At 38.6% G+C, this 23,254-nt stretch overlaps 1 protein-coding gene across 5 annotated transcripts in view; it reads right to left on the bottom strand.

Annotated features, from left to right (window-relative positions):
* The window catches only part of ARHGEF28 (Rho guanine nucleotide exchange factor 28), a 330,335-nt gene that overhangs the window by 49,225 nt on the left and 257,856 nt on the right, over positions 1-23,254 (bottom strand). For all 5 annotated transcript variants that reach the window (XM_067031143.1, XM_067031144.1, XM_067031142.1 and 2 more), the window contains 4 exons: positions 16,277-16,399; positions 14,956-15,073; positions 11,741-11,995; positions 10,095-10,171 (listed from right to left, as the gene is read on the bottom strand). In XM_067031143.1, the coding sequence (XP_066887244.1) occupies positions 10,095-10,171; positions 11,741-11,995; positions 14,956-15,073; positions 16,277-16,399 (573 nt within the window). The remainder of the gene's footprint in view (positions 1-10,094; positions 10,172-11,740; positions 11,996-14,955; positions 15,074-16,276; positions 16,400-23,254) is intronic.

The following is a 23,254-nucleotide window of genomic DNA, read 5'->3' as shown; positions in this document are numbered from 1 at the left end:
ATAAATAAAATAAATAAATTTTTTTAAAAAAAGAAAGAATGGGGAGGCAAGACCTCAGATTCCCCAGAACCAATGTCTACTGCTATTGTAGTACTGAGCACAATAGCCTCACTGCAATCTGCAAATGCCTCCTGGTTCCCACCAACCAGGTGAGCCCTTGGTGGGCAGGAATGGGTCTAATCCATCTTCATATGCCTAACCCAATGTTTTGAATAAAGTAGGCAACTCAGTAAATGTCAGTAGAACTATATTTGGCATAATTCCATCAGAGAGAAATAGGAACAAAGTCTAAAATTTGGCATCAAAGCCATGATTAAATCACCTTTTGTATCAACATTTACTATGATCCTTCAATGCCCCATTCTAAGCACTGGGGATTCAAAGATGAATAAGACACTGATAATACTAATTTGGGTAGGTAGCTATGGTTGAAAATGATGGCCAAAAGAATGCCAGCAGGATGAACAGTTTGGGGGCTGAATATGAAGAATCTTCTTTGGTTTGTGGCTTCTGCCACTGTTTACAGAGTTGGTTGCAGCGTGTGGTTTTGTTTCTTGGACTCTTGGACTGAGCGACGCCTTTATCCAGAACACACTGCTCCATCCCTCTCTGCTGACTCCTTGGTGCTGACATGTCGGCTTTCCCAGCATCACCAAGCTTTACCACATCTGAAGTTGTGTGCAAGGGTATGACCAGAGGACCTCTTCATTCTATCTTCATCCAATTCTTAAGAGTAGAAAATACAAAAAAGCAACCCATGATGGGACAGACCACTGGTCTACCCAGTCTTGCTCGCTGCCTCTGCTCATGGAATTAAAAGCCACTTTGTGGCAGAGCTTTTGGAACACTGCCCGTTCTAATTAGGGAGAGCCCCTGAGCACTGTTAACATCCTTTATTCGAATATGGATCTACTATCTAAGACCTTATCTGCTTTCCTTCTTGCAAAGCACAGTTTTAGCTTCCTCAGCTTACAAGGTCAGTAGCCTCTGTACATAAAGAGGCAGAGTAGGTTTGAATACACACACACACACACACACACACACACACACACACATAACTATTTGAACTAGTTGTTTAGTGTTGCAGGAAAGGAGGTGGTGGTGTCAGATATTTTAAACATGAAAAATAGGTCAGTGGGTAGAACATAGCATTAATTAAACCACCACAGACCAGGAGGCATCAGGGACATGACCATGATTATTCATACTAATCACACATGGACATTAGAGATGATCAAGGATTCAAATTAAATCTCTAGGAATAGAGGCAACCTGTCTACTTTGGAGACAGATGTTAAAAACTAGTGATGCAAAGGCCTAACTCAGCCTGCAGAGAGCTTTTCTTCGTGCCACAGCAATTTGACAAAAGATTTTAAAAAATAATTGCCAGCCTTTAAAAACTGAGCATTTCACTTTTTTAAAAACTCTAGATTTCTGGGTTTTGGGAGAAAGCAGAAGATGGGCAATCCTGGGCCCATAGCTTCATTTTAAAACACAGGCGACAGCTGAGCCATCCCTGCCCTCTTTGAGACAGGGCATGAATTCACCAGTTCACTGTGGTCCTTACCACTCTCTATCAGCTCCTTGATAGCAAGAGTCCGGTCCAGTTTACTCATTTACATTTCCTGCCCAATCCCTGTAGACACCGGAGTTGACAACCTCTGCCCAAGGGAAAGAGGAAAAGGAACTGCTACATTCAGCCTCATTGTTACACCATATCCACTGGTGATTCCATAAAGTGGCTGATTCTATTAGTGAATCATTCCATTCAGGATTCCACTGTGATAACAAGATCTTAAGGTCACTTCATACTGAACTTGCACTTGCACATCTACACATTCACGTTGTGTTTTTTTTTATTGTTCATTCATTTTGAAACTACCTTCTTTGATATTCAAGAGGTCCTCCTAGATTCAGTATTCCAGGATTTAGTGAACACATGTACTTTTTCCTACTCATTTATAGAGTTGGTCCTACTCCCATTTCCAGAGTCCTCTTTAAAAAAGAACAAAATTCTCTTGTAAGGAAGCTATTCCAACCTCTGGCTACTTTCAGCTGCTTATCGTCCTGGCCATTTTCAAATTCATCACGTCTTCTGCAACATGTAGCAAGTTAAGAATTTACTAAAGAAAAGTTTCAGGGCTTCCCTGGTGGCGCAGTGGTTGAGAATCCGCCTGCCGATGCAGGGGACACGGGTTCGTGCCCCGGTCTGGGAAGATCCCACATGCCGTGGAGCGGCTGGGCCCGTGAGCCATGGCTGCTGAGCCTGCGTGTCCGGAGCCTGTGCTCCGCAACGGGAGAGGCCACAGCAGTGAGAGGCCCACGTACCACAAAAAAAAAAAAAAAAAAAAAAAAAAAAAGAAAAGTTTCAAACAGCACAAGGAGCAGAGCATCTCACCTACGGTCATCAGCATTAAGTTAACTTTCTAAAATTCTAAAATACTATGGCGAGTACTAGGAAATCCAGATATGTGTACATTCCTAGCTAATGCATCAATTCTCTCATGCTGTTAACTACAAAGTAAGATACCTGGGTTTGTGTCCACTAAATGTACATGATGCAACTAAAAAGCATAGGATTGAACAGTAGTGTGCATTGACTCTCAGAATAATGCTTTCTCTTTTGCTCCCTGACACTGACAAGGCCTTGACTGGCCTTTATGAAGGCAGTTATGTGGCAGACTAACATCATCAGGAAACAGTATCAGCACCATCTTACTACTGTCCATAGCCAAACACATTACACCAAGAGGACCTAAGTTGTGGCTGCCTTCGTTCTGACATTTGGTGGATTGCATTCCTAGTGTCCCACTTAATGGCAAATGTGCTCTAAGGGTGGCACCAATAACTCTTCAAGAGATCAGATAAGATGGGAGGGCAGACAGCAGGAGCAAGAAGAACTACAATCCTGCAGCCTGTGGAACAAAAAACACATTCACAGAAAGATAGACAAGATGAAAAGGCAGAAGGCTATGTACCAGATGAAGGAACAAGATAAAACCCCAGAAAAACAACTAAATTAAGTGGAGAGAGGCAACCTTCCAGAAAAAGAATTCAGAATAATGATAGTGAAGATGATACAGTACCTCAGAAAAAGAATAGAGGCAAAGTTCGAGAAGATGCAAGAAATGTTTAACAAAGACCTAGAAGAATTAAAGAACAAACACCTAGAAGAATTAAAGAACAAACAGAGATGAACAATACAATAACTCAAATGAAAAATACACTAGAAGGAATCAGTAGGAGAATAACTGAGGCAGAAGAATGGATAAGTGACCTGGAAGACAGAATGGTAGAATTCACTGCCGCAGAACAGAATAAAGAAAAAAGGAATAAAAAGAAATGAAGACAGCCTAAGAGACCTCTGGGACAATATTAAACACAACAACATTCACATTATAGGGGTCCCAGAAGGAGAAGAGAGAGAGAAAGGACCTGAGAAAATATTTGAAGAGATTAGAGTCAAAAACTTCCCTAACATGGGAAAGGAAATAGCCACCCAAGTCCAGAAAGTGCAGAGAGTCCCAGGCAGGATAAACCCAAGGAGAAACATGCCACGACACATAGTAATCAAACTGACAAAAATTAAAGACAAAGAAAAATTATTGAAAGCAACAAGGGTAAAATGACAAAAGCATACAAGGGAACTCCCATAAGGTTAACAGCTGATTTCTCAATAGAAACTCTACAAGTCAGAAGGGAGTGACATTATATATTTAAAGTGATGAAAGGGAAGAAACTACAACCAAGATTACACTACCGGGCAAGGATCTCATTCAGATTCGACAGAGAAATCAAAAGCTTTACAGACAAGCAAAAGCTAAGAGAATTCAACACCACCAAACCAGCTCTACAACAAATGCGAAAGGAACTTCTCTAAGTGGGAAACACAAGAGAAGAAAAGGACCTACAAAAACAAACCCATAACAATTAAGAAAATAGTAATAGGAACATACATATCGATAATTACCTTAAACGTGAATGGATTAAATGCTTGAACCAAAAGACACAGGCTCACTGAATGGATGAAAAAATAAGACCCATATATATGCTGTCTACACTTCAGTGGGTCTTTAGACCCACTTCAGACGTAGGGACACATACAGACTGAAAGTGAGGGGATGGAAAAAGATATTCCATGCAAATAGAAATTAAAAGAAAGCTGGGTCAGCAAATACTCAATATCAGATAAAACAGACTTTAAAATAAAGAATGTTACAAGAGACAAGGAAGGACACTACATAATGATCAAGGGATCGATCCAAGAAGAAGATATAACAATTATAGATATATATGCACCCAACATAGGAGCACCTCAATACATAATGCAACTACTAACAGCTATAAAAGAGGAAATCAACAGTAACACAATAATAGTGGGGGACTCTAACACCAATGGACTGATCATCCAAACAGAAAATTAATAAGGAAACACAAGCTTTAAGTGACACAATAGACCAGATAGATCTAATTGATATTTATAGGACATTCCATCCAAAAACAGCAGATTACACTTTCTTCTCAAGTGCACACAGAACATTCTCCAGGAGAGATCACATCTTGGGTCACAAATCAAGCCTCAGTAAATTTAAGAAAATTGAAATCATATCAAGTATCTTTTCTGATCACAATGCTATGAGATTAGAAATCAATTGCAGGGGAAAAAAACGTAAAAACCACAAACATATGGAGGTTAAACAATACATTACTAAATAACTAAGAGATCACTGAAGAAATCAAAGAGGAAATCAAAAAATACCTAGAGACAAATGACAATGAAAACACGATGATCCAAAACCTATGGGATGCAGCAAAAGCAGTTCTAAGAGGGAAGTTTATAGCAATACAAGTCTACCTCAAGAAACAAGAAACATCTCAAATAAACAATCTAACCTTACACCTAAAGGAACTAGAGAAAGAAGAACAAACAAAACCCAAAGTTAGTAGAAGGAAATAAATCATAAAGATCAGAGCAGAAATAAATGAAATAGAAACAAAGAAAACAATAGCAAAGATCAATAAAACTAAAAGCTGGTTCTTGACAAGATAAACAAAATTGATAAATCTTTAGCCAGACTCATCAAGAAAAAGAGGGAGAAGACTCAAATCAATAAAATTAAAAATGAAAAAGCAGAAGTTACAGCAGACACCACAGAAATACAAAGCATCCTAAGAGACTACTACAAGTAACTCTATGCCAATAAAATGGAAAACCTGGAAGAAATGGACAAATTCTTAGAAATGTATAACCTTCCAAGACTGAACCAGGAAGAAACAGAAAATATGAACAGATCAATCACAAGTAATGAAATTGAAACTGTGATTAAAAATCTTCCAACAAACAAAAGTCCAGGAACAGATGGCTTCACAGGTGAATTCTAACAAACATTTAGAGAAGAGCTAACATCTATCCTTCTCAAACTCTTCCAAAAAATTGCAGAGGAAGGAACACTCCCAAACTCATTCTATGAGGCCACCATCACCCTGATACCAAATCCAGACAAAGATACTACAAAAAAAGAAATTACAGACCAATATCACGCATGAAAGTAGATGCAAAAATCCTCAAGAAAGTACTAGCAAACAGAATCCAGCAACACATTAAAAGGATCATCCACCATGATCAAGTGGGAATTAACCCAGGAATGCAAGGATTCTTCAATATACACAAATCAATCAATGTGATACACCATATTAACAAATTGAAGAATAAAAACCATATGATCATCTCAACAGATGCAGAAAAAGCTTTTGACAAAATTCAACACCCATTTATGATAAAAAACTCTCCAGAAAGTGGGCATAGGGGAACCTACCTCAACATAATAAAGGCCATATATGACAAACCCACAGCAAACATTCTCAATGGTGAAAAACTGAAAGCATTTCCTCTAAGATCAGGAACAAGACAAGGATGTCCAACCTTGCCACTATTATTCAACACAGTTTTGGAAGACCTAGCCACAGCAATCAGAGAAGAAAAAGAAATAAAAGGAATACAAATTGGAGCAGAAGAAGTAAAACTGTCACTGTTTGCAGATGACATGATACCATACATAGAGAATCCTAGAGATGCCACCAGAAAACTACTAGAACTAATCAATGAATTTGGTAAAGTTGCAGGATAGGAAATTAATGCACAGAAATCTCTGGCATTCCCATATACTGACAATGAAAAATCAGAAAAAGAAATTAAGGAAACACTCCCAATCACCACTGCAACAAAAAGAATAAAATACCTAGGAACAAACCTACCTAGGGAGACAAAAGACCTGTATGCAGAAAACTACAAGACACTGATGAAAGAAATTAAAGGTGATAGAAACAGATGGAGAGATATACCATGTTCTTGGATGGAAGAATCAATATTGTAAAAATGCCTATACTACCCAAAGCAATCTACAGATTCAATAAATCCCTATCCAATTACCAATGGCATTTTTTACAGAACTAGAACAAAAAATCTTAAAATTTGTATGGAGACACAAAAGACACAAAATAGCCAAAGCAGTATTGAGGGGAAAAAAACAGTGCAGAAGGAATCAGACTCCCTGACTTCAGACTATACTACAAGGCTACAGTAATGAAGACAATATGGTACTGGCACAAAAACAGAAATATACATCAATGGAACAAGATAGAAAGCCCAGAGATAAACCCAGGCACCTATGGTCAACTATTCTATGACAAAGGAGGAAAGGATATATACATTGGAGAAAAGACAGTCTCTTCAATAAGTGGTGCTGGGAAAACCGGACAGCTACATGTAAAAGAATGAAATTAAAACACTCCCTAACACCATACATAAAAATAAACTCAAAATGGATTACAGGGCTTCCCCGGTGGCGCAGTGGTTGAGAGTCCGCCTGCTGATGCAGGAGACGTGGGTTCGTGACCCTGTCTGGGAAGATCCCACATGCCGCAGAGCGGCTGGGCCCGTGAGCCATGGCCACTGAGCCTGCGTGTCCGGAGCCTGTGCTCCGCAACAGGAGAGGCCACAACAGTGAGGGGCCTGCATACTGGAAAAAAAAAAAAAGGGGGGATTACAGACCTAAATGTAAGACTGGATACTATAAAACTCTTAGAGGAAAACATAGGAAAACCACTCTTTGACATAAATCACAGCAAGATCTTTTTTGATCCACCCCCTAGAGTAATGGAAATAAAAACAAAAATAAACAAATGGGACCTAATGAAACTTAAAAGCTTTTGCAAAGCAAAGGAACTACAAACAAGACGAAAAGATAACCCTCAGAATGGGAGAAAATATTTACAAATGAATCGATGGACAAAGGATTAATCTCCAAAATATATAAACAGCTCATGCAGCTCAATATTAAAAAAACAAATAACTCAATCCAAAAATGGGCAGAAGACCTTCTTCTCCAAAGAAGATATACAGATGGCCAAGAAGCACATGAAAAGCTGCTCAACATCACTAATTATTAGAGAAATGCAAATCAAAACTAGAATGAGGTATCACCTGACACCAGTTAGAATGGGCATCATCAGAAAATCTACAAACAACAAATGCTGGAGAGGGTGTGGAGAAAAGGGAACCCTGTTGCACTGTTGGTGGGAATGTAAATTGATACAGCCACTTTGGAGAACAGTATGGAGGCTCCTTAAAAAACTAAAAATAGAACTACCATATGACCCAGCAATCCCACTACTGGGCATATACCCTGAGAAAACTGTAATTCAAAAAGACACATGCACCCCAACGTTCATTGCAGCACTATTTACAATAGCCAGGTCATGGAAGCAACCTAAATGCCCATCAACAGATAAATGGATAAAGAAATTGTGGTACATATATAAAATGGAATATTACTCAGCCATAAAAAGGAACGAAATTGGGTCATTTGTAGAGATGTGGATGGATCTAGAGACTATCATACAGAGTGAAGTAAGTCAGAGAAAAACAAATATCATATATTAACGTATATATGTGGAACCTAGAAAAATGGTACAGATGAACCTGTTTGCAGGGTAGAAATAGAGACACAGATGTAGAGAACAAATGTATAGACACCAAGGGGGGAAGTGGGAGTGGGGGGGGCGGGTGTGATGAATTGGGAGATTGGGATTGACATGTATACACTAATATGTATAAAATGGATAAATAATAAGAACCTGCTGTATAAAAAAATAAATAAAATAAAATTCAAAACAAAAATGGTATATAAGCCCCCCTCCCCCAAAAAAGAGATCAGGTAAGAGGTACAGATTCATATTTCAGGTCATATTTTAAGTTGAGCATCACAATTTGATCTGAATCCATTTGCACATTGTCCTAGAAAACAAGATAGTGGTGTTTTTTTTTTAAAATTAATTTATTTATTTTTGGCTGTGTTGGGTCTTCGCTTATGTTCGAGGGCTTTCTCTAGTTGTGGCGAGCAGGGGCCCTCTTCATCGTAGTGTGCGGGCCTCTCGCTGTCACGGCCTCTCTTGTTGCAGAGCACAGGCTCCAGACGCTCAGGTTCAGTAGTTGTGGTTCACGGGCTTAGTTGCTCCGTGGCATGTGGGATCTTCCCAAACCATGGTTAAAACCCGTGTCCCCTGCATTGGCAGCAGATTCTCAACCACTGCGCCACCAGGGAAGACCGATAGCTGTCTTTTTGCTGTGTCGAATTTTTGATCCATCAGCAGGTCACCTGGCCTATACCACCCGAGAAGCAGGATTTGCTTCTCTTTCCGAACTTAGTTTTTAAAGAAATCTTTGTTTATAAAAATGTAGTGTGAATTTGTTTTCTCTTCCAGCATGCTCCTCCCCATCCCACAGGGCAAACAAAATGTTCCCACCTTCCTGCCCATTTTCTCTGTGTTCCTTCAGAGCATCCAAGATAATAGCAGAGACGTTTGTTGGACAAATCAGTAGGTTGTCATGAAATATGCAATATATACAGTTCAAATGGATCAGGGCCATGGAACTAGCTTAAGGCCTGGTGTAGCTTTGTGAAATAATCTCTGACCTTTATACAACTTGGCATCACTGTGCTGATGAGAGGCAATGTGTTGAACAGGGTGAAGACGACTACTGGGCCAACCTGACAAGATGGAGAGGAAGCTGAGACAGTGCTCCAGCCTCTTCCTCCCCGGAATCCATCACTGAGCAGGCATGTTTCTTGGTTTTCTCTGAACGGCATACCATAAACTTCCTTAAGCTTTGAATTTGCCAAAACCAGTTGGAATTGAGGATATCTGCTAATGGTACCCAAATACCCTATCAGTCAATGGATGATAAACACTAACATTGTAGAGAAGCACCATTATACCGCCCACATTGGCACCGCATCTTAGATTCTTTCCTATAACGGGGCCTGATGCTCCGTGATGCTGACAAGGGGGTGACTCATGACATCTTCCATCTTTAAGAGAGTCACTGTGGACAAGATGCTGTATAAGAAATGCTATAAAATACTGGTTTCACTGCTAGTCTGAGTCTCACTCTGTGCTGGCAATGAGACTACAATAACACACTACAAAGGTAAGTGTTATGTGAACAACCTTAGTATTAGTAGCCATTATGGGAGAATTAAGAAAGAATCGTCTTTACACTTTAGATACCAGGATGGTGTTCTCGTGTCTGGCAAAAGGAGCATCAAAACAGTTATGAATGGAGTTGGCAACTGGTTACAGCAGGCACTGTCCAATGGGGATAGTGAGAGTGAGGTGCCAGAAGTGACTTGTTATTCCCAGCATTAACATTTGAGGTGCTGGGAAGTCAGGACTGCAGGGGGAGGGGGTTTCTAGAGGAAAGACCAAGATAACCAGACAGCAGAGGGTCCCCTTGTGGGGTTTAGGGCAGTGCCTATTCACCAACCAGTATCAAAGTACTTCAATATTTTCCCGACTGGTTAAATTGCTGCATCAGCTGACTACCAGTCCTAGTTGTGATAAATCAATGCATATCATGCTTGGTAAACCCAATTGGATCCTTGCTACGGAACAGTGTAATCACTAATAATGGGACTATACCACAGGAATGATCTTGCCAATGACCATTTAATTTCACTAGGAATTTCAGGCATTTTTCAAGGAGATGTGGGATTAAACCAATTAAAATATTCATCACACGGCCATATACTTACAACAGCTGCAAAGATGTACTTCTGGTCTTTTTCTTGTAAAAAGAGCAGCACATCAGTTAGAAGCAAAGCTAGGATATCTTCAAAGGAAAAATATTACTAGTATTAATGAAGCAAACCACAATTCAAATGCCTCTATTAAAATTCTAATTTCATGTTTAAATAATTTAAACATACTAAAAATACTCACTTTTAGTCTAATTATAAAACCTTTATTAAAATGCCTGTATTATGATAGTTAAAGATATATTTTATAGATAACTTAGTAGGTAAGCTGTGTTTAAGTGCATGCTTGTGTGTGTCACTGTTGGTACAGCTAAATCTCCAGCAAAATTTCATGTTGTAGCCTTCCAAATGGAAGAAAAATATTCAATAAAAAACAAGGTTCTAATAGAATGGAGCAGCCCTTACATTCACGGCAAAAAAGTACTTAATTAAAAATGTTCATGGGCAGCTTCTGCCTTGAATTACTATATATACTAATCTGCTGTTTTGTTCCATCTGGATCTGAGGGAAGTCTGAGGTCCTACACCTCCCTTACATACTGTTCACAAGAACCCACCTTCACTATGCCACTAACATTCTAACACAAAGCTACCCAGCTGTTCATTCCACAAAACAGATAAAGAGCAAATGACTTGGAACAATAGGACCTACAGACTGTGGCTAATATTTTCGTTGTGGTTAATATTCTAAGTGTGATTCATGTTTAGTTGCAACACTGCAAGCTGCTGCTTAATAAGTCCTTTGGTCATTTGTTGCAAGCACTACCAAAACTTGATAATCCTTCAGTGGGTAACAACCTTGGAGTACCTGGATTTTAACCACCTCTTCCTCTCATTGCTTACCTAAGGGAGATACTAAGACATATCAGAAATAAGAAGGTTGGGCTAGTGGTGCTTAACCCTGACTGCAGACACACCTGGGTGCTTTGAGCATCCCTATGCCTGGGCTTCACCCCCAGACCAATAAAATCAGAACCTCTAGGAGGAGACTTGAGCATCAGTATAATTTTTGAACTCCAGAGGCCATTCTAGGGTTTAAAATCCAGTGGCCAGTGTTGACAAAGCCTCGGACAAGTTGCTAACTACAGAATCATTTCTTAAGGATCAGAATAAACTATTTTAGACTCTAACCAAATTAACAGGCAGGTTAATGCCTGTGCTGCAAACAGCACACCAGTATCAATGTGTATATTTATGCATTACTATGTATATTTATGCATTATATAATTCAGTCCCAAAGATGATGTTTAGAGCTCATTTTCCCCCTCAGTGGTCTGAGCTCCTGGCTGGCTTGGCACACAACAGATTCTGAGTGTATAGGCACATTTTCCAGAATAATATTTCCATACCAACAATTAGCAGAAATCTCAGGTCCTTTGATTCAAACATCACAAACTTGAAAACCCACGCAATACATAGGAAGCCTTTTGCTTGAGGCAGCAAACTTCCCCCAAAGGTTTGTAGCGTGGACCACCTCTGCCTATGGAAGTTTTCATCTTGATCCTACAGGGATCTTTCCACTGACCTAGGGTTTGTGTGTGGGCCTGCATCGCTGAACCATTTTTCTTTGGAAAATCTGTCCTCTGTTAAATGAATCATGTGCGTGAACAAGAGGGAGAAATTGGTCTGTTAGAGCCACGGTACCTTTGAAACGACCCGTAGCGGTTTTCCAGTAAACAAGGCCATCGTATAACAGGGTCCTTTCTTTACTCATCAGTGCCTGTTTCCTAAACACGTGGCCATTTTTAAGCTTGGTATATGTTTTGTTTTCAATCTTATTTAGGATCTCAAGCCATTTTTGTTTTTTCTCATATTCGCTGACTTTTAAATCCACAGCTGCAATCATGTCTTTAATTAAGCAAAGAGCTTTGCATAAGTCTTTCTGTTCTTCAGTGCTCTCTGCATGGGAAAAAGAGAGAACAGACACCATGAAATAAGCCAGAGTGCTAATAAGGAAGACACTTTTTCTTTAGTTTTAAGTAAAGTTAAATATATCATCCAAATAGCAAAAATCCCAGAGCAAATATATTGGATTAACTTCAAATATTCTATCATCACTCCACACCCCTCCTCCCCAAAAGGGTGGTTAAAATGTGTCATTAAGAAGATTTACTAAAAAACAACAACAACAAAAAGAAGATTTACTTATCAGATGCTTCAGCAGAAACACTGTGACAATATGATGTCTGAATTCTAGAGACTGGTCTGACCTTCCTTCCTAGAGCAGTGAATGTGTCACATCCCAAGTTAGGCCTTCCTTCCACCTTCCCAGACACAGGTAATTAAGCAAACCCCACACCTAGCTTCTTAGAACTTAACTGAGCTACAAGCCCAAGCTGGAGTCCTTTCCCAGATGGGAGCTGCAGGGTGACTTGAATAGACCTCAGACTCATTTGCTTTCCTAGATCCCTCTCTCCCTAAAAAAATAACATTTAATATTATAACTTACAACTGCATTAGCATAAAGATAAATATATTAATTATATATATTAAAACATTTTTTCAACCTAAAATAAATGGGACCAAGGCACTGTGAAGAATAGGTAACTCAGCCACGTTCACGCCAACAGAGTAGACGATCATCGAATCCAGCTGTTACTCTGAAATACTGGCCAAATCTCATCTCTAGATTAACTTAAGAGAAACTTCTGGAGAAGTTTCTGCAACAGCCTCCTGGAGCTCCAGATGAAACCAAATTTAGCTATTTTCTGTAACTGATTTAAAAAAATTAATTGATGTTTATTGAGGTGAATGGAACTGAAAGGGAAACTTTCAGGAGGTCAGAAAATGCGAGAAGGAGAGGAGAAAGAAAAACAACAGAGAAAATAAAGCATTCTCTAAGAGCCTAGAGCGGCAGAAATAAACACACAGAAATAGCAGTGAAATGGAATAAGAACAAGTCTTCCAAAGGGTCTAAACTTTCCAGGCTCTAAATGCCTCAAATAGGTACATGAGAGCTTTGTGAGAAAACCAAGGAATAGATCATGACACCAATCATTAACAAGGAAGATTTTCTCATTGCCCATGAAAAGAATATACTTCATTTACTTCACTGCTTTACTATACCTGCCACCCACCTAAGCAGCACTCTCCACTATGGAAAAAAAAAAAAAAAATTCTTCTTTATAAAGAGCGTATTTTAAATATAGGAAAGTTGAGTCAAGAAAATCAAAGTTGAATTACAAAGTGACTTAAAGTAAGGCCAAGAAAAGGCTCCGAGTCTTCTGACCTTCAGGAATAAATTACTGTCTTTTAACTGCTTGCAACTCAAAGTGCAGCAGCATTGGTCCCACCCGGGGGGTCTTGTTAGAAATGCTTACCTTGGGTTCTACCCCAGACCTACTGAATCAGAGTCTGCATGTAAATGAGATCCCCAGGTGAGGGGTACTCCTAATGAAATTCCAAAAGAACTGCCATAAAGAGTCACATGAACCAATGTTCCCAGCAACTAGAGACGTTAGAGAAGTCTGACCTAACTAAGGAGGCAGTGTTCGCTCAGCCACTATGACTCTGCGCCTGCAGAGCCATAAGTCACACTTCTCATTTCCGACACACAGTAGGCAATCACTGTCATGCATCCTACCTGGAATCTGGCATGGGATGATTCTTGGAGGAGCACCAGCTGGCCTAACACAGTCCGACAGATGTTAGTCTTTGAGTATTGTATTAAACTTAAGAAAGAGAATATAACCATAATATAAACTAAAAGTCTTAATTTTGTTTTCATTCTTTAACTGAGAACAAAATTATGAGGCTTTTCTCTTTCTACTGTGCTTATATTTTCTTTTATGTTAAATTATAGGAAGCAATACAATTGGGAAATAAGGAATGGATGCTACCATTCCTGCCTGAACTTAGGTCCTAATGTGACTAAAAAAAAAAATGGAAAGACCAAATCATGCACTTCTATTCACCAAGACCCCTTCCAAAAAAAGGATGTTAAAAGTTGATTTTTTTAGAGTGGGAATTTAAGATATCATTACCACTTTCATGATCTCCAAGTCAGTTGGTCATAATAAAGATAATAAAAAAAGCTCCCACTTATCAAGCACCTTGTTTATACCAGGCTATGTACTGGGCACTTTCTAAGACAATCTCTCTTAATCCTCACAACAATTCCATAAGATAAAGATTAGTATTCTCATTTGGTAGTGGAGAGAACTGAGGCTCATTTCATTACCTTGCCCAACTAATAAGCAGCAGGGCCAAGTGTCTGCAACAGCCATGCAAGTTTATGCAAGGCCAAACCAAAGCCCTTGTTAACAGAAGACACTACAACCCTAATAATTTACTCCCAATCAATAAGCTAGCTTGAGGAACAGGCACTTTTATCTGTCCATTCATTGCACTGTTATATTTATTTATTGATAACCTATTCTGCACTATGCATTGAATCTAGACCCCTCAAGGAGCTTACAGACCAGCCATGTGCATTAACAGGTTCTTAAAGGACATCCAGATGTTAGTCCTTGAACTTGATGAATTGACAGGGTCAAAAATAGCTCCTTCATAAATCATTCTCAATCTAATAAATCACTGCTGGGAAGGTAATAGGAAAATGAAGAAGAAGAGGTATTAAGGTCTGGATATGGGGGAAATATAGATGGGAAGGGTAGGGTCAAAGTATGAGGAAGTCTACTTGCTTTGGGCTGCTTGGAGGAATTCAGACTATTGGCCAAGTCACATTATGAAAGATAACTTTTCAAAATGGATCTAAATCCTAAGGCTTCACAGTTTTTCCATAATGAAAAATCTTTATGAATCAGGCACCCACAAGCATTTATAGCTGTTTACAACACCTCAGCTATGTTTAAAACTAATGAAAGAGGCAAATGTTTATCCCAGAAGTCATCACTCACCCTTTGTGTACTGCAATATCCTTTCCACCAAGACAGGGTATTTTGTGATGCGCTGAGTGACCAGCAGAATGCATTCTGGAATTCCTCGGCGTCGAGCCAAAAGATTACTATTTCGGAGCTTAAAAAATATATATATATGTTTATTTTTTTAAAATTTTAATATACACAAACACTACCTGTATTTTCTTTTTAGGAAGGAATTTAATAATACAAAAAATCTGCAACAGCATAATTCTATTCAGACATAACATGCTGCATCATTAATTAAAAGTTGATATATTGTCATTAAATTGTATATTTTGAAATTAATTTCAATAACCCAACTCTCCAAGATAAAGAAGTTTCAAGTTACACTGATATACTTAGAGTTAATTCCAAAAATGAGCAGGTTTTAAGACTTATAAGTGCTAAGATTCATGAATAGCAGAAGTTTTGAAAAATACTCAGAAATCAAAGTTACACTTTGAACATGAGTTTGCAATTAACTGTTTGTTTCTCTAACAGGTTTTCTTCTACATTTGTTATTATTCATCATAGCATTTAAGTTTCCTCTAATCCGGGCAACTTTTTTCTAAATATCTCAAAGCCTTATTTTCAAGTTCTCAATACACAGGTATTTTTTTTAAAAAAAAGGAGGAGAATCCAGTAGCATTCTTAAAATGGTAGATAAAAAATTAGAATCTATGAAACTCTAGAGGACAGATTTCTTCAATAAGTAAGTAGGACACCAAAAAAACGGTATGGGAAGCATTCAATGTAAAGGCGATTTAAAAGACATAACCCCCCATGGATAATATATAAACCTTGGTCAGATCCTGATCCAATTTTATGAGCTAATGAGGGAAATTTGATTACTGGCCAGCTGTTTGAAGATATTAAAAAATTATTGTGTATTTAAGTATAATAATGCCACTGTAATTTTTGAAAGATATACTGTTCAGTGATACAAGTTATATATGAAATGATGTGCATCACAGACTTGCTTCAAATTAATCCAGTGGGGGTGGGGTGGGTTCTTTATTTTTACTGTTGTTCTTCTGATTTATAACTTGTCAGGACATGAAAAGCTTCACAGGATATTACAAAGGTGCTCAGAAGTATGGAGAACATGGCTTTGCAAATATAAATACAAAAGTAAATGATTTGGGAGAAATATTTTACTAACACAGAAAAAGAGGCTTTCTATCTTTGCCACAAACCTATCACTTCCTTCTTCCCTGAAAAACAGTACCTAGATGTGAAACTTGGTTAGATCATCTAAAAAACAAGTATGAACTTCATGCCGGCTTACCATTTTGTAAAAGAGTTTTAAAATACTTGCCTTAATAAAATTCTGAAACTTTTTATTCTGCTGGAGTTCTTTAAAGAGGCTAACAGCCTCCTTGTGATGGCTACAGAATTCCCCATATATTTTCTTCATTTTATTTGCATTTTCTTCTGAAAACTGAGAAGAAAAACATTTCAATGATGGTTTATAAATTTAGTCAGTTCTAAACACTAAAAAGAACATGCAATTTTAATATATTTCAGTACATTTTTTGCAAATAAAGAATAAACATTCAGGAATTTCTGACCACAATCACTTCTCTTTCCCAGATACTTTTTAAATTAAAGTAAGAGGAAGTAGTCAAGAGGTAAGAGGAAGACGTCAACCTAATGTGATTATATTATATTGAACTAACTCAATTATCAATAGCCCAATGAAAAACATTTGATATCTTCTATTTTTGTGTTTATGTAACTTTATAATTTCAATTTATAGTTTTAATACTTTTATAGATTGAAGGGTATGGGGCACATTTGGGGATCCTCAGGAAGGTTGACAGACATTTACATTGGGTAACTGATCATGTCCATGAACTCAGTCCTCGCTGGGAATTTAATTTTTGTCATCACAAATGGATCAACAGGCAGGTTATCATTAGCCAAGATGACAGAGAAAGATGAGTAACCAGAAGGCCAATTTATTAACTGATGGACACAAGTAGAGATGCGGGCTGGATATTTCAATAATCTTGACCTGCAGAAAAATCTCTGTAGAAAAATCTACATGGGAACAACTTAGTATCATACGGCGGTATGGAGAGAATCAGCTGAATAATTTGAATGCCAACGTTTCAGACTCTGATGACCCTATGTATACATGTGGGTGTTGAAGATCATTGTAACAGAAACCAGAACACACCTACACCTCCTTAGAAAGTACTTAAAATGTACATCCCTATCTCTAGTCTTTTCAACTTTGCTCACAGTTTTATCTATTCTTGAGGCCAATATATCTTACGAGATGATCCTTAAACCACCAACAATAATATATAGATATAAATTTAACAAAACATACACAGGCTTTGTGTGCTGAAAACTACACAATACTAATGAAAGAACTCAAATCAGATTTAAATAAATATACCATGTTCATAGATTGGAAGACTTAACATAGTAAAGATGTCAATTCTCCCCAAATTAATGTACAGGTTTAATGCAATTCTTATCAAATCCCAGCAAGTGTCTGTACATAGAGACAAGATTATTCTAGCATTTATATCAAAAGGTAAAGAAACTAGGATAAAAACAATTTTGGAAAAGAAGAATAAAGTGAAAGAACTCAGTCTAGACAATTTCAAGATTTATTCTATAACTACTGTAATTATGACTATGGAAGGATACACATAGATCAATGGAACAAAACAGGAACCCCAAATGCCCAACAGATTTTGACAGAAGGCAAAAGCAATTTCTTGGAGGAAGGATAGCCCTTTCAACAAATGATATTGGAGCAGCTGAACATCCACAGGTCAAAAAATAATAATAATAACCTTGACCAAAGTCTCATATTTTATACAAAAAGTAACTCCAAATGGATCACAGACCTAAATATAAAACATAAAACTATAAAACTTTTAGAAAAAAAAATAGGAGAAAATCTTTGGGATCTCAGGCTACACAAAGAGGTCTTAAACTTGAAATCAAAAGCATGATCCTTAAAATATGAGGGAGTCCGGGAAAATGTTTGGCCTGCGTAAGAGGCAAGAGACCATTGTTTCAAGGTGTGCAAGGACAGGGGATTCATAGCACCGCCTAAATGAGCTTCAGAGATGGGCACGAGACGTGGCTATTAGCGTGGACACCAGAGACTGGCATGAAACACTAAGGCTGCTGTTGCACCCACCAAGAATCCTGTGTGCAAGCACAGGTCGCTATCGACACCTCCCCTCCTGGGAGCCTGTGCAGTCCGCCACTGCCAGGGTCCCGTGATCCAGGGACAAATTCCCTGGGAGAACACACGGTGCGCCTCAGGTTGTTGCAACATCACACTGACCTCTGCTGCTGCAGGCTTACCCCGCATTCCATACCCCTCCCTCCCCCAGGCCTGAGTGAGCCACAGCCAGCTAATCAGCTGCTCCTTTAATTCCCTCCTGTCTGGGCAAAGAACAGACGCCAGGGGGGAGACCTACACACAGAGGAGGGGCCAAATCCAAAGCTGAACACTGGGAGGTGTGCGAACAAAGAAGAGAAAGGGAAATCTCTCCCAGCAGCCTCAAGAGCAGCGGATTAAATCTCCACAATCAACTTGATGTACCCTGCATCTGTGAAATACCTGAATAGACAATGAATCATCCCAAATTGAGGAGGTGGACTTTGGGAGCAACTGTAGACATGGGGTTTGCTGTATGGGACTGACTAGATTCTGATTTTTATGTTTATCTTAGTATAGTTTTTAGTGCTTGTTATCATTGGTGGATTTGTTTATTGGTTTGGTTGCTCTGTTCTTTTTTTAAAATTACTTTTAAAATTTTTTTATTTTAATAATATTTTTCTTACTTTTTATTTTAATAACTCTTCCTTCCTTCCTTCCCTCCCTCCCTTCTTCCTTCCTTCCTTCCTTTCTTTCTTTCTTTCTTCCTTTCTTTCTTTCTTTCCTCCCTTTTCTTCTGAACCGTGTGGCTGACAGGGTCTTTGTACTCTGGCTGGATGTCAGGCCTGAGTATCTGAGGTGGAGGAGCCAAGTTCAGGACACTGGACCACCAGAGACCTCTGGTCCCACGTAATATCAATTGGCAAGAGCTCTCACAGAGATCTCCATCTCAATGCCAAGACCCAGCTCCACTCAATGACCAGCAAGCTACAGTGCTGGACACCCTATGCCAAACAACTAGCAAGACAGGAACACAACCCCACCCATTAGCAGAGAGGCTGCCTAAAATCATCATAAGGTCACAGACACCCCAAAACACACCACCGGATGTGGACTTGCCCACCAGAAAGACAAGATCCAGCCTCATCCACCAGAACACAGGCACTAGTCCCCTCCACCAGGAAGCCTACACAACCCACTGAACCAACCTTAGCCACTGGGGGCAGACATCAAAAACTACAGGAAGTACGAACCTGTAACCTGTGAAAAGGAGAACCCAAACACAGTAAGTTAAGCAAAATGAGAAGATAGAGAAACACACAGCAGATGAAGGAGCAAGGTAAAAACCCACCAGACCAAGCAAATGAAGAGGAAATAGGCAGTCTAACTGAAAAAGAATTCAGAGTAATGATAGTAAAGATGATCCAAAATCTTGGAAATAGAATGTAGAAAATACAAGAAACATTTAACAAGGACCTAGAAGAACTAAAGAGCAAACAAGCAATGATGAACAACACAGTAAATGAAATTTAAAATTCTCTAGAAGGAATCAATAGCAGAATAACTGAGGCAGAAGAACGGATAAGTGACATGGAAGATAAAATACTGGAAATGACTACTGCAGAGCACAATAAGAAAAAAGAATGAAAAGAATTGAGGACAGTCTCAGAGACCTCTGGGACCACATTAAATGCACCAACATTTGAATTATACGGGTCCCAGAAGAAGAAGAAGAGAAAAAGAAAGGGACTGAGAAAATATCTGAAGAGATTATAGTTGGAAACTTCCTTAATATGGGAAAGGAAATAGTCAATCAAGTCCAGGAAGCACAGAGCATCCCATACAGAATAAATCCAAGGAGAAACATGCCAAGACACATATTAATCAAACTATCAAAAATTAAATACAAAGAAAAAATATTAAAAGCAGCAGGGGAAAAACAACAAATAACATACAAGGGAATCCCCATAAGGTTAACAGCTGATCTTTCAGCAGAAACTATGAAAGCCAGAAGGGAGTGGCAGGACATATTTAAAGTGATGAAAGGGAAGAACCTACAACCAAGATTACTCTACCCAGCAAGGATCTCATTCAGATTTGACAGAGAAATTAAAACCTTTACAGAGAAGCAAAAGCTAAGAGAATTCAGCACCACCAAACCAGCTGTACAACAAATGCTAAAGGAACTCCTCTAGGCAGGAAACACAAGAGAAGGAAAAGACCTACAGTAACAAACCCAAAACAATTAAGAAAATGGTAATAGGAACATACATATCAATAATTACCTTAAATGTAAATGGATTAAATGCCCCAACCAAAAGACATAGACTGGCTGAATGGATACAAAAACAAGGCCCGTATATATGCTGTCTACAAGAGACCCACCACTTCAGACCTAGGGACACATACAGACTGAAAGTGAGGGGATGGAAAAAGATATTCCATACAAATGGAAATCAAAAGAAGGCTGCAGTAGCAGTCTCATATCAGACAAAATAGACTTTAAAATAAAGACTATTATAAGAGACAAAAAAGGACACTACATAATGATCAAGGGATCAATCCAAGAAGAAGATATAACAATTTTAAATACTTATGCACCCACCATAGGAGCACCTCAATACATAAGGCAAATGCTAAAAGCCATAAAAGGGAAAATTGACAGTAACACAATTATAGTAGGGGACTTTAACACCCCACTTTCACCAATGGACAGATCATCCAAAATGAAAATAAATAAGGAAACATAAGCTTTAATGACACATTAAATAAGATGGACATAATTGATATTTAAGGACATTCCATCCAAAAACAACAGAATAGACTTTCTTCTCAAGTGCTCATGGAACATTCTCCAGGATAGACCACATCTTGGGTCACAAATCAAGCCTTGGTAAATTTAAGAAAATTGAAATCATATCAAATATCTTTTCTGACCACAAAGCTATGAGACTAGATATCAATTACAGGAAAAAAACTGTAAAAAATACAAACACATGGAGGCTAAACAATACACTACTAAATAACCAAGAGATCACTGAAGAAGTCAAAGAGGAAACCAAAAAATACCTAGAAACTGGGCTTCCCTGGTGGCACAGTGGTTGAGAGTCCGCCTGCCGATGCAGAGGACGCGGGTTCGTGCCCCAGTCAGGGAGGATCCCACATGCCATGGAGCAGCTGGGCCCATGAGCCATGGCTGCTGAGCCTGCGTATCTGGAGCCTGTGCTCCGCAACAGGAGAGGCCACAACAGTGAGAGGCCAGCGTACCGCAAAAAAAAAAAAAAAAAAACACCTAGAAACAAATGAGAATGAAAACACAACAACCCAAAATCTATAGGATGCAGCAAAAGCAGTTCTAAGAGGGAAGTATATAGCAATACAATCCTACCTCAAGAAACAAGAAACATCTTAAATAAAGAACCTAACCTTACACCTAAAGCAATTAGAGAAAGAACAAAAAAACCCCAAAATTGGCAGAAGGAAAGAAATCATAAAAATCATATCAGAAATAAATGAAAAAGACAAGAAGGAAACAATAGCAAAGATCAATAAAACTAAAAGCTGGTTCTTTGAGAGGATAAACAAAATTGATAAACCATTAGCCAGACTCATAAAGAAAAAAAGGGAAAAGATTTAAATTAACAGAATTAGAAATGAAAAGGGAGAAGTAACAACAGACACTGCAGAAATACAAAAGATCATGAGATTACTACAAGCAACTAAATGCCAATAAAATGGACAACTTGGAAGAAATGGACAAATTCTCAGAAAAGCACAACCTCTGAGACTGAACCAGGAAGAAACAGAAGATATAAACAGACCAATCACAAGCACTGAAATTGAAATTGTGATTAAAAATCTTCCAACAAACAAAAGCCCAGGACCAGACAGCTTCCCAGGCGAATTCTATTAAACATTTAGAGAAGAGCTAACACCTATCCTTCTCAAACTGTTCCAAAATATAGCAGAGGGAAGAACACTCCCAAACTCATTCTATGAGGCCACCATCACCCTGATGCCAAAACCAGACAAAGACGTCACAAAGAAAGAAAACTACAGGCCAATATCACTGATGAACATAGATGCAAAAATCCTCAACAAAATATTAGCAAACAGAATCCAACAGCACATTAAAAGGATCAAACACCATGAGCAACTGGGGTTTATCCTGAGAATGCAAGGATTCTTCAACATATGCAAGTCAATCAATCTGATACAACATATTAAGAACTTGAAGGATAAAAACCATATGATCATCTCAATAGATGTAGATAAAGCTTTTTTTTTTTTTTTTTTTTTTTTTTTTTTTTGCGGGCCTCTCACTGTTGTGGCCTCTCCCGTTGCGGAGCACAGGCTCCGGATGCGCAGGCCCAGCGGCCATGGCTCACGGGCTTAGTTGCTCCGCGGCATGTGGGATCTTCCCGGACCAGGGCACGAACCCGTGTCTCCTGCATCGGCAGGCGGATTCTCAACCACTGCGCCACCAGGGAAGCCCTAGATAAAGCTTTTGACAAAATTCAACACCCATTTAGGATAAAAACCCTCCAGAAAGTAGGCACAGAGGGAACTTACCTCAACATAATAAAGGCCATATATGACAAACCCACAGCCAACATCATCCTCAATGGTGAAAAACTGAAACCATTTCCACTAAGATCAGGAACAAGACAAGGTTCCCAACTCTCACCACTATTATTTAACATAGTTTTGGAAGTTTTAGCCACAGCAATCAGAGAAGAAAAAGAAATAAAAGGAATCCAAATTGTAAAAGAAGAAGAAGAACTGTCACTGTCTGCAGATGACATGATACTATACATAGAGAATCCTAACGATGATACCAGATAACTACTAGAGCTAATCAATGCATTTGGTAATGTAGCAGGATACAAAATTAATGCACAGAAATCTCTTACATTCCTATACAGTAATGATGAAAAATCTGAAAGAGAAATTAAGGAAACACTCCCATTTACCATTGCAACAAAAAGAATAAAATACCTAGGAATAAACCTACCTAAGGAGACAAAAGACCTGTATGCAGAAAACTATAAGACACTGATCAAAGAAATTAAAGATGATACAAACAGATGGAGAGATATACCATGTTCTTGGATTGGAAGAAACAATACTGTGAAAATGACTATACTACCCAAAGCAATCTAC

Source organism: Kogia breviceps, chromosome 4, assembly GCF_026419965.1.
Source record: "Kogia breviceps isolate mKogBre1 chromosome 4, mKogBre1 haplotype 1, whole genome shotgun sequence".
In the NCBI taxonomy this organism is placed as follows: domain Eukaryota; kingdom Metazoa; phylum Chordata; class Mammalia; order Artiodactyla; family Physeteridae; genus Kogia; species Kogia breviceps.
Note: the sequence above shows the minus strand (reverse complement) of the source record. Positions and strands in the feature narration are given on the sequence as shown.